General features: G+C 39.7%; 1 protein-coding gene across 8 annotated transcripts in view; it reads right to left on the bottom strand.

Moving 5' to 3' along the window:
* Nucleotides 1–11,105, bottom strand: part of LOC134425172 (calcium and integrin-binding family member 2-like) — an 89,856-nt gene that overhangs the window by 52,196 nt on the left and 26,555 nt on the right. For 5 of the 8 annotated variants that reach the window (XR_010029612.1, XM_063169497.1, XM_063169494.1 and 2 more), the window contains 8 exons: nt 10,586–10,666; nt 7,998–8,147; nt 5,452–5,628; nt 4,791–4,972; nt 3,946–4,179; nt 3,185–3,402; nt 1,259–1,398; nt 12–258 (listed from right to left, as the gene is read on the bottom strand). Coding sequence is in view for 7 of the 8 variants with exons in the window: in XM_063169497.1 (XP_063025567.1) it covers nt 12–258; nt 1,259–1,398; nt 3,185–3,402; nt 3,946–4,179; nt 4,791–4,972; nt 5,452–5,628; nt 7,998–8,147; nt 10,586–10,666 (1,429 nt within the window). In the remaining variant the exon portion in view is untranslated. Of the gene's footprint in view, nt 1–11; nt 259–1,258; nt 1,399–3,184; nt 3,403–3,945; nt 4,180–4,790; nt 4,973–5,451; nt 5,629–6,820; nt 6,957–7,997; nt 8,148–10,585; nt 10,667–11,105 lie in introns of those variants that run through there. The other 3 variants (XM_063169495.1, XM_063169499.1, XM_063169500.1) reach the window with 2 other exon arrangements.

Raw genomic sequence — 11,105 nt, 5'->3', positions numbered from 1 at the left:
GTAAGTCTTACCTAGTTCTCCCCCAGAAATGGAAAAATCTCTTGGCAGGACGATCCATTTCTGAATGCAGTGAACCCTGTTGGTAGCAGTGCTGTTGACTCTGTCGATTCCCTCCTGGATGGCTCTGTAGATCGCCTCGTCTCTTGTGGCTACAATCTCGGACACTTTGGTGGCTTTACTGCCACTCCTCTGGCAGAAGTTTCTGGCTTGCTCTGTGAGAATGTCAGTAGGATCAGATGTATCTGGGTCCAGCACACTCTAAAATACCAAATGAAGTGAAAATTAAACATTCACTCTTAAAAGGCATTAACAGAATCTCCTACCAGGCCCTCCCCCTTGGGAAGAAGGCTCAGGATAAACACACAAACATTCTGTAAGCCTTAAAAAGCAGAAACACCTACAGATCATAAAGGGCTTTACTTTCCACTTGGCTACCAAATGTAAATATTTTCGGCTTATATGCAGATGTCATGAACAGATTTGAAACATGGGAATGAATTAGGCCACAGAGTCCATCTCTGACCTTGAATTTCTGCCATATTTTCCAAATGACTCCATTGTTGCAGGGAAACATTTAGCTCATGTTCAATGGAATTATTATGGTGTAATGTAAACAGCTTGAGATAGAAGTGTTCCTAGACTTCTTAAATTAGTATTTCTATTGTACCTGAAGATAGAGAGTATCAGTCATAGAGGTAAACAACTTCAAAACACCTAAATGGCATTCACTAGGTATGTTCACAGAACTGAAGTGCAAATGTTTCAGGAGAACAGTGATTTCTCTATTGAAGCTTATACCACAGCAAGGCTATTAATTATTTTGTTCCATGGTCATCATTCTTGTGCTATAAAAATAACAAATTGTAGAGAAATGTTTCTGTTGGAAGGTTTCTGAGTTTGCCCGTAACAGAAACATTTCTTGGTTTTGCTCATGTGTAAGCATAAAAACTATTGTTGTGTTCTGTTACAAAGGCTTCTCAATCTTCCAGCATTTCTTATATAAAAATTTGCATTTAAATAGAAAATAGCTCTTATTGTACGTGTAGGAGAAACAGCAGTAAATATGTGGATGTTTAGCAGAGCAGGTAACTCTAGGTTTACACCCAGCAGGATTTGTCTGTAGTTGATACATATTTTTTCCCCCTGCTAATATCTTCCTATCTAATTTTAGGTCTTTTAACAAATGGTTCAAAATTATTATTCTTTTGTTAGGTGCAGGTGTATAACTTCACTGAAGGCAACATTAAAACTGGTTTACCTTTAGGGTCAGGAACATAGACAAAAACTTCTTCTTATCTCCAATCACCATAGCATTACTAACAATTGGAAGTTCTTTTTTAACAGCATCTTCAATTGGAATTGGAGGCACGTTTTCACCTCCAGCTGTAATAATTAAATCTAGGTAAAAAAAGAAAGGCTATTAGTTGCATTCAAATAAATTCCAGAGATCAGGCTGATGTCTGGCTCAACCTGCTCTTCTTATTCTGACATAAAAAATACGAGATCTTTTTTCCAAGACAATAATTTTCAAATACCACAAATCCTATTAATTAGCTTCAAAACAAAAATGCTACTATTTTTCAAATGTGTGCTCAAGTTCTCAGCTGTCCCTCAGTATATTTGCTCCAGATATTTTTTACATTATCCAGTAACAGCTTATTCTCAAGAGACTGTTACATAACTGGAATTTTTCTTTGAGAGAAATTAGCATAGGATTCTCTTCCAAATTAGCATAGGATTCACCCACTATTCTATTATTGCTATCTCACCAGAAAGCAAGTTCATTGTTATCATGATTAAAACCAATTCTTGAATCCACCAAGAGGGGTCAGACAAAAAGAAGTTACTACTGGAGGAAGGTTTGATAAAAGCAACATTTGTTCTGAAGTGTAATATATATATTCCATGAAATTATTACAAACTTGAGTATTCTCTAAGTAAATAGCAATTCTTTGCTTTTGTTATATTGGTGACTTCCAATTGTGCTCAAATAATTGTTTTTGCAGCAGTTCAGAACATGCTTCAACAAATAACAGAGACACACTTTTATAAGTCTAACTTTTCCTTTCATTCCACCCTCCTTTTGTAATAGCCTTGTCTTTGTCTCAGATCCTCTACCAATCTCTCTGGCCCTTAGTTTTTTATTGTCCTTATTTGGACTTGGATTTAAAACTTCAATGAAACTGGACATACAGTTATTTTATCTCAGATTGTCTACCTATCCTGTCATTTAGAGTAACTGCTATTAGTTCAGCAATCCAGACAGATATAAGAGAAACACAAATGTTATGAATTGAGACAAGGGGTTGTGACTGCTGTGCTAAAGGAAAATTAGTCAGACAAGAAAAGTTAAAATCAAGACAGCTGCATTTGGTGCAGGCTATTAATGCTACCAACTTCAGTCCTGATTCCTAGCAGGACATGATGGCACCTGTGACAAATTCACTCATCTGTTTTATCTCCCTAGTGATTCATCTGAAGTTCTGAGATGATATTTACTCAATTCTTAAATCCTGCTCAGTTACATCTTGCCTGTGACCCATCCCACTGTCTGAATAGGTATTATGGAGAAAGCCTCCAAGTCAGCAGTGACTAGTCCCAGTCTCATGAGCCTTCAGCCAGTGTCTGTAGTAACCCTGTAGTAACACCTCAGTGCATGGCTTCAGCTGGAGCTTTCCCTTCTGCTCTCCAGCTTCAGCTCTGGTCTCTGCAAACACTTAACCTAAGACCCCAGAGGAACCAACCTCTGACCTACAGCACCAATTTCTCAGTAGCAGAGGGTGCCTCTCCTTCCCCCTAAACATTCTAATGTGCAATTAAGACACTGGCAAGATTCAGAGGGAGACTGGACAGCTTAATGATATCATTCAAATCAAACACAACACATTAAACCTGTGTTAGTAGTTTATATTGCTAATTGGAATTAATAGTGAGTAAAGGAGTGGGAGATGAAAAGCCTGGTTGTAGGAACTGAATCATGTCCACCTACTACAGACTAGAGGGAACCTTCCCTGAACACAGAGCACACTGTGGTTTTCTCATAGGAAAGTTTATTTTACCTTCCTGTTAGGGCAGTGCTGCTGGTATTAGAGGAAAGACACTTCATTAGATAGACTACAACTGAGAGATGACTGAATCGTGCTGAACATTTACCATAAACAGAGAGCAAGATTTTGCCTATTACCTTTAATTCTTCCAGTGACATAGAGAAAGCCATCCTTGTCTAGCTTTCCTAAATCTCCAGAATGCAGCCACCCCTCCTCATCAAAGGCTTCTTTTGTTCTGTCTTCCATATTTAAATAACCCATGAAAACAGTCCTTCCCCAGAAACAGATTTCTCCATTGCCTTCTGAATCTTTGTCCACCAGTTTCACTCTGCATCCAGGTGCTGGTTTACCACAGCTACCAGAGAAGAGCAGAAAAACCCCACAAGGATCACAGAAACATCAAACATAATACTGATAAGCTGGCCTGAAACTGCCAAAGTATCTGTGACTGCAATTATCACCATGCTGTAACTGTCCAACAGCCAGGGAATACTCCTTCATTAGGGCAGATTTGTCAGGGTGTCTGAGCACTTTCTGGCAGTCTGTCTTGGCCTGTGCTTGCTGCTTTCCCCCCCTCTATCTGCAGGCATAAAAGCACTTTTGGTTTTGAGGTCTTGCATTTCTCCCTTGGGCAAGGGCTAGGGTTTATGTCAGATGTAGTCACTGTGTTTGGCTATAATGCTGCAACTCAGTTTCAGTGCTCCTGGCACTGTGCTATTGAGTCAACCTGCTCAAATTCTGACCTGGAAATTATTCTGACTCCCAAAGTCACAACAGAGTGGCAATGCCCTTGGAAAATAAAATAAGCTGCAGTATCTTTGCTGACCTTAATAAATATTTTTTAATAGATAAAAATGAAACAGATAATATTAAAAAATAGTAATAAAAGCAAAATTACCTGTGCTGCCTGTAAATGTAAGGCCCAGACAGGCAATGTGGGCCTGTGGTCTCACTCATCCCATAGGCCTCATACAGGGTGATGTTCAGACCCAAGAAGAAATACAGTGTTTCTGTATTGAGAGGAGCAGCACCAGAAAAGTGCTTCTGACAGGAGGAGAGCCCCAGTGCACTGCGGATTTTTGCAAGCACTAAGTAGTCTGCTAATCTTGTCCAGAGCTGCTTTAGATCGCTGCTGAGTACAAAATACACAAGTCAGAGAACCTAGGAAGTTTTCAAAACACAATCAGGCATAGATTTTGTTTGGACATGTATTTGTCATTTGATTTTGGGTGTTGACAGAAGTTAGAACATAAGTAAGGTGACACATTCATCCTCCTTTCATTTATTTGGTGTTTCTCCTACCTTTGGAGCTTTCCTACCTTCAACTCTTTAGGTATCTGAATTCAACAAATACATAAAGAATCTGTAAAAACGTATTTTATACAACACAGCTCTTGTATACGTGTTTTTTCATCAGTTAAATGTGTCTCTGACAACCTACACCATTGAAATCTGAAATTTGCAAAATCTATCTGAGAAACTGAATGATAAGATGAGCAAAGGAATATCATGGAATGATATTTTGGAATACCATTCTGCATAAGAAATTTCCCCCACTTCATTGTGAAAAAATTAATATCAATAACAATTGATAACTACACCCTCCCCCCTGCACCATATTTGCTGTGTTGCCAAGCCAGACTTTACCCACTTGTACAAAGAGTCTCACTGAGGCTTCATGGTTTATAACAAGCAAATTGCTACTTTCAGGTTGCTGGAAATCTCACTCATTGTACTACACACCTGTTTGAGCCATTCAGGTTCCTCTCCAAGCTAAGTGACATAGCCCAGGAAAGCATTTTCTTCTTCAGAAATCCTGACTGAGCAGAAGCATCCTTTAACTTCTCCATGATTTTCTCCCATACTCGGGGAACTCCCATGTGAGATGTTGGCTGCACTTCTTTTAGTGTATTGATCAAGCTGCCCTGTTATAATAATGAAATAATTTCAACAAAAGGCACACACCAGAGAGAAGGAGTTTTGGTGAAGTAAAACCTGAATGTTTCATTTTGTAGAATATCACTAAATATGTAGAAGATAAAAAAGGGCTGGCTGAGCTCCCTTCAGTCACCCATATGCACTGATGTGTGTCTGACACACTGGGGGAGGTACATACACAAGGAGAAAACCACACATGGTGAGTTCCTCCAGCATCCCTTTTCTCCAAAAACTGCTTATACTTCTTTTGCCTTAAAAGAACCTTATGAATATGAAGTATATATTTTAATTAGAATCTAGAGCACTGGGTCACAAATACAATAAGCTTTATTGTTCCATAACTTTTACAATAATGGACTTTCAATCTTTATCCTCTACAACTTCTCAAATATCATATTTTCTCCTTGGGATGTTTTCTAAGAGAAAGAAGTGCAATCTTAATTAGATGTAATGTAAGACAAGGTACCTTTAGAGCATCTGGCTCAGCAAAGTAAACTTGCTCTCCCCATTTGATTCCAGTCCACAGGTCATAGATCTGTGCAGCTATGTGGCTGAGTGGGAGATAACTGACTATAGACTCCTGCTGGACCTCTGCAGGTTGCATACCTCCTGCTTTGCTGCAATGGGCTGATGTCCAAGTTATCTGTTTAAATAAATAATACAACACATCAGGTATGGTCGGGATTTTGGTTTGGGTTTTTCTCCTTTCTTCCTCTTAACATGAACTTGTTATCCTCTTGCTATGCTAATGAAACTGAAAAATCTGTGCTCACAGAAAGACATTGCAGTATTGACCACACACCAGTCTGTCAGTTCCCTGGGGACACTGCCAAAAGCCAGATTACCTTTGCAGCAATACAGAGAGCAGATAACATAAGTAAACACAGCATTTGTGCTGCCTGACTGGGCTGTGAACACTAGCAGCTCCCCAAGCCCTAGTGACACATTCAGCCAGGCAGCCATGGGCTGCATGGAGGAGAAACAAATTGACCTGTCCCTTCCTTTCCACCTCTCCATCTTTGCAGGTTTTCTATTAAACTGGCACCTTCCACCAGTGCTGTATCTGCAAGTTAGGAAAGGAACAATAAATACTCAGTGATCAGTGAGCTCAAAGGACAATTTAGAATCAGCCACAAGATCATTGCCTGGTACTGATCATGCCCTGGCTAAGCACTCAGGAGGAAGAGAGCAGCTGTACTCTATTCCTCTGGAAGCCTCTGGGATATTCACTGCAGTGGTTCCCAAGTGACACATACACACCCACCCCTCTCATGAGAGGCAGCACATACATGAACAGTTTTGAAGTTGTGTTGCTTGACTTAGTGAACCTGGATGATGTTTCCCCCTCTTTCCTCCTATTTCCCACTTTATCTCAGAAGATGCAGTTCAAGGATGCTAAATATGCATATCTTCATCATCAGAACATAGGATGTGGAAGACAAATATATGTGATGGTGTGAGAGACAATGGAGAAGATATATGTGCACAAAAATAGCAACCAAAATAAACAACACCCCCCAAAAAAACCAAAAAAGCAAACCAGAAAATGCCAAGCAACAAAAAGAAACAGCTCTTTCTCAGACAAGTCTGTAATCTAAACTGGGTAGTGCAGGATACAGAAATGAGAATATTCAAGATGGCAGAGCACAGACATAAACAACATATATTCCTGTTATCATAGTACATTCCTTTGTAAAAAATTAGAAGGTACAAATGTAGGCTTGGCCTAAGGAAATAGAGATTCTCAAGAGAGGGTTTTAAGGAGCAGTGTGCTGCCAGGCCAGGCCATCCAAGTTTAGGTGGCAGCACTGGACAAGCAGCTATGGGAGACTCACACAGTAGGAAGAACAGGATGTCTTTAAGATGTGTCTGTTTTCATTGCTTCTACTTCAAGCTTCACAGTACCCAGGCACACTCACAGCAGATCTGTGAGGGTCATGCAGGACTGATTCAGCACTGTTTTTGCACATGTGAATGGTGGCAAACATCTCTGACTAAAGAAGGCAGCAGCAAAGCTACAGGCATGGCATGCCTTCCACTGTTTGTCAACATAAAAATAGCCTGTTTGTGATCAGCAGCCAAGAATAGTTTGGCAGCTGGCATGGAAATGACACCAGACTCCTTTGATATAAAAGAGCATAGATTTGTAACATCAAATCAGTCTTTTTGTGTCCCAAGTTCATTATGTTCTGCTTCCAGGTACTAGTGCACTAACTGCCTACATTTGGGTTAATTGCTGTTTCCACATTGTGCATGTCTGCAACAATTTCTGCTTTAAGGGGTGAGGCCTCAACTTAGACCATCCCTTTGCACAGATTCTTTATGTATTCAGAAAGGCTTCCTACCACCTTCCACTCCTGCTCAGACACCAAACACATATCTTTCCAAGCAAACCTCTGTGGAAAGTCCTTTTAGCAAACAACTTTGCTTTTGTCTATAACTGGAAATTTTCTGTTTGCAACAACACAGGTAGGGTTACTGTCAGCACCAGCACTGAGCACTGAAGCTGTATTATCCTCCAGTGACAGACATAGAAACCTGCACACAAATCCAGGACAAAAATCACCAAAGTAAAAAATTCACACATCCACCCCAGTTTTAATAAAATCTGCAAAAGCAGTCCACCAGGCTGTTTTTATAGTAGCTGGCTGATGTGTATGATTTGCTCATTTCATGGTGACCTATGACATTCACTTGAGAGACTTTATGGCAATCTGTGAACTATATTTATGAATTCATGCATTAGATCTTACAAGAAATACAGTGAATAAAAATTTCATATTCATAAAGAACTGTTCAACTTTGTGAAGGGCTGTTGGAATGGAATTTCTTTCTTTACCTTGTTTGTACTTTACCAGAAACAGCTGACTGCCCTTTGCTTGGCAGTGCCCTATCCACGCTGTAAAAGCAAAAGCATTTCAGGGCTCTAGGATGTACCAGGCATCTCAAACCACAGGAATAAATATCCCCACACTTTGCTGTTCCTCTGCCACAGGAGCCTAAAGTACCTACATTGTCATGGCTCAGCATGGCTCCTTTTGGCTTCCCCGTTGTTCCAGAGGTGTAGATCAGAACACAGCACTGATTGGGCTTTTGGGAGTTAATAATGTCATCCAAAGTACTGTCAGAGACATCACCTCCCAGCTCCAGAAACTCTTCCATCTAGAACATGGAACAGAAAATACAGGATACCAAATGACTTCCTACAAACTGACACGGTACTACTGCATCTTTCCTGTCTCAAAAATGTTAGAACATTTCAGTGCCTTGTTGTGCACACATGTCCAAGGCAAGTTTCCCCAGACCCTGGCTATGGAAGAAATATGGTGAGTCTGTCTTAGAGCTTAATGTGTGAATTACAAACAGACTATTGTGCTGTCATGAATCTTTTAATGTCTAAGAAGGAATAGTAATATTGTTACTCCTCCAACGTGGATACTATGGATAAGTCACAGAGGCTAAAACTCCATTACATTCTCACACTGTAAGAATGATTTTGAGTATTATTTAAAGGAATCTGGATGCATCATTTTTAAGAGTACACTTGTGACAGCCCATCTATCACTCATTGTACACTATATAAATATAAATATAAAACAATTGAACAAAAGCTTCTTTGCAAAAGCATCATGATCTAGATGTTTGCCCAAATTATGTGCTCTTTTATAGGAAACAGCACATGATGATGCTGGTCACAACTTCCATTCAAATTTGACTCATTCTAGAGTAAGATAAAACTTTTATGACACTGGACTTTTGTACCACACAAATTGGCCTAGAAGAATCCTGAACCTGCTCCTCTGTATTATATGGGTTGCTCCCCAATACTTCTGTGGCACACCCCAATGTGCTGTTGAGTGTAACATTGCGTGCAATGCTAATTGGAAACTAGAGTATCACAGAATTTTTAAAGAAAATTGATAACCAAATGGTCAGTTTCCCATTGCAATCATGTGATTCATACTGTGCTACAGAAGTGTAATATTTAAATGCAATTTAAATGCAATCATTTTTCAGCAATTTCTTGGAGCTATATCTAGGACCACAAAGCAGTAATGGGGATGATGAGAAAACAGAGGTAAAAAAGGAGAGCCTCTGCTTGAGGGTAGTTAATTTCTTCTTTCAGACATCTGGCATTGCCCTGGGCTACAAAGATTACAATAGTCAGCATCTGTGGCACTTTAACTGCCTTTTCTTGGGTGGCAAGGCTGTCCCAAGAATTATTCATCAGTTTTATACTTCCTTCCAACAAACCACATCTCTGAAAAGAGAGGCACTGCACAGCTCTGTAGCAAGTCAGGGATTTGTCACATTCTATTGCTTCCCCACAGAACGTGGCTGCATCAATTTCACAAGCTCCTGGAAAGCCTGGTGGTGTGAAGGACGTAATTGTTTGTATGTCACTGAGCAGTTTTTCCTGCTCTCCTGAGCATACTGTATTCTCACAGTGGAATGCACTGATCACTGAGAATCAGTTGCACAGGCTTTGTTTACTGAGCAGCACCTGCAACAGATGGTGTTGGCATTCCAGCATGTGTGGAAGGTACAGAAACAGTCACAGCACACTCCTGACTCTGCATTTGCCTTCTGGAAACACTCACTGCTCAGCCAGCTCTGCCCCTGCCACCGCTCATCACACGGCACAAATCCCTGTCATCAAACGCCGCGTGGGCTGGGGGTTTGCTCTGCATCACGCCTCAGCAACAATCACTCTGCCTCTGCTGATCTGAGCTCTCATCTTTCCTTTAGATGACATAAGCTCTGGCACCTGTCAGACACTCACAGCTGCCCTGCTCTTCTGAGAAAATGTCCAACATGACACCTGAACACTGAACCAGTGTTTAAAAATACAGCAATTCTCACACATTTAGATTTCAGTAAGTGCAAGTTGTTCAAGAATTAAATGCTAGCACTAAGTCTTTTTAAATAGTAAGATCATCTTTGTATTAACATTTTTATTGTACAAGATGCAAGGCATGCTCTATATCAGTATGGATAGTATTGGAACAATAACAGTTTATTATTAAGTTATATGCATGACATTAAAAAAAGCACAGAAAACTTTTTTCTTATTTGATTATCAAAACTGCAAGTATTTTAAAATATTTCTATGCTGTTCACTGTTCATTATATTTTTATATACTGAATACATTATATTTCTCTTCAATATATTTTTTCAACAGCTGAAGTTTTTCAGCCTAAAATCTGATCTGTAGTCCAGTTAAAACACTGGATTTTTTAAAAAATTACTGAATTCACAGGCACCAGGGGGCAACTTTTTTTTAACCATTTGAGAGTACACATTCCCACCTAAAACCTACAGGTGTTTTAATAACTCAATCAAGTTAAAAATTAGGAAGACACAAGACAGACAGTAAAGTAAGGTAGAGCTTTTCTTAAATGTGAAGTATCAAAGGTAAATTGAACAGAAAAAGCTGATAAAGCTTTTGAATGTTTTTGCTGCAGCACAGCAATGCCTTCTAAACAGCAGATAATCACAGTAAAAATGTATCAAATAAATAACAGCCAGGTATTAACTGTAACACATGGGTGTAACCCCGTGCATTATTTGGTTGTGCCTCTGTTCTAGTTTCACTCACCGTGTACAAATTTGGGTGTCTCTCTGCAATGGAGTCCTTATAAAGCACCACGGCCTTCAAGTGGGGCAACCGATTCCAGATCTGTTGCATTTTTTAAAACAAAGTTATTTATTACTCATATCTTGTGTGGGCTTTTATCCACTCTAATGTTACCAAAACTGTAATGGGTTGACAGCACAAAAACCTCCCATTTCCCTTCACCTCCAAATATTCTCCCCTAAACTCATCACCAACCAGCTCAACTAGAGGTGGGAGGAAGGGAACTACATAGTCTACACAGACTACACGTCTGCTCCAGGAAATCTAGTTCCAGTCAAAAGGTTTAAAAAATGAAAAATAGACCAGAAATGGCTCCTCAGCATCCTTTCTCATAATGCAGAAAAGGGAACAAAAAGGAACAGTGCAGGCCAAGCTAGAAGCTGACCCAAGCATGTGATTACCAATAAAGTCCCACAGCAAAAAGTGATGTTCATGTGCTAAAAAGAAGTTCTACTTCCTTAAGGAAAAAAAAAATCAAAGG

The sequence above is a fragment of the Melospiza melodia genome, chromosome 15, assembly GCF_035770615.1.
Source record: "Melospiza melodia melodia isolate bMelMel2 chromosome 15, bMelMel2.pri, whole genome shotgun sequence".
NCBI classification, from domain to species: Eukaryota; Metazoa; Chordata; class Aves; order Passeriformes; family Passerellidae; genus Melospiza; species Melospiza melodia.
The sequence above is the reverse complement of the archived record's forward strand: the minus strand, read 5'-3'. Positions and strand labels throughout refer to the sequence as shown.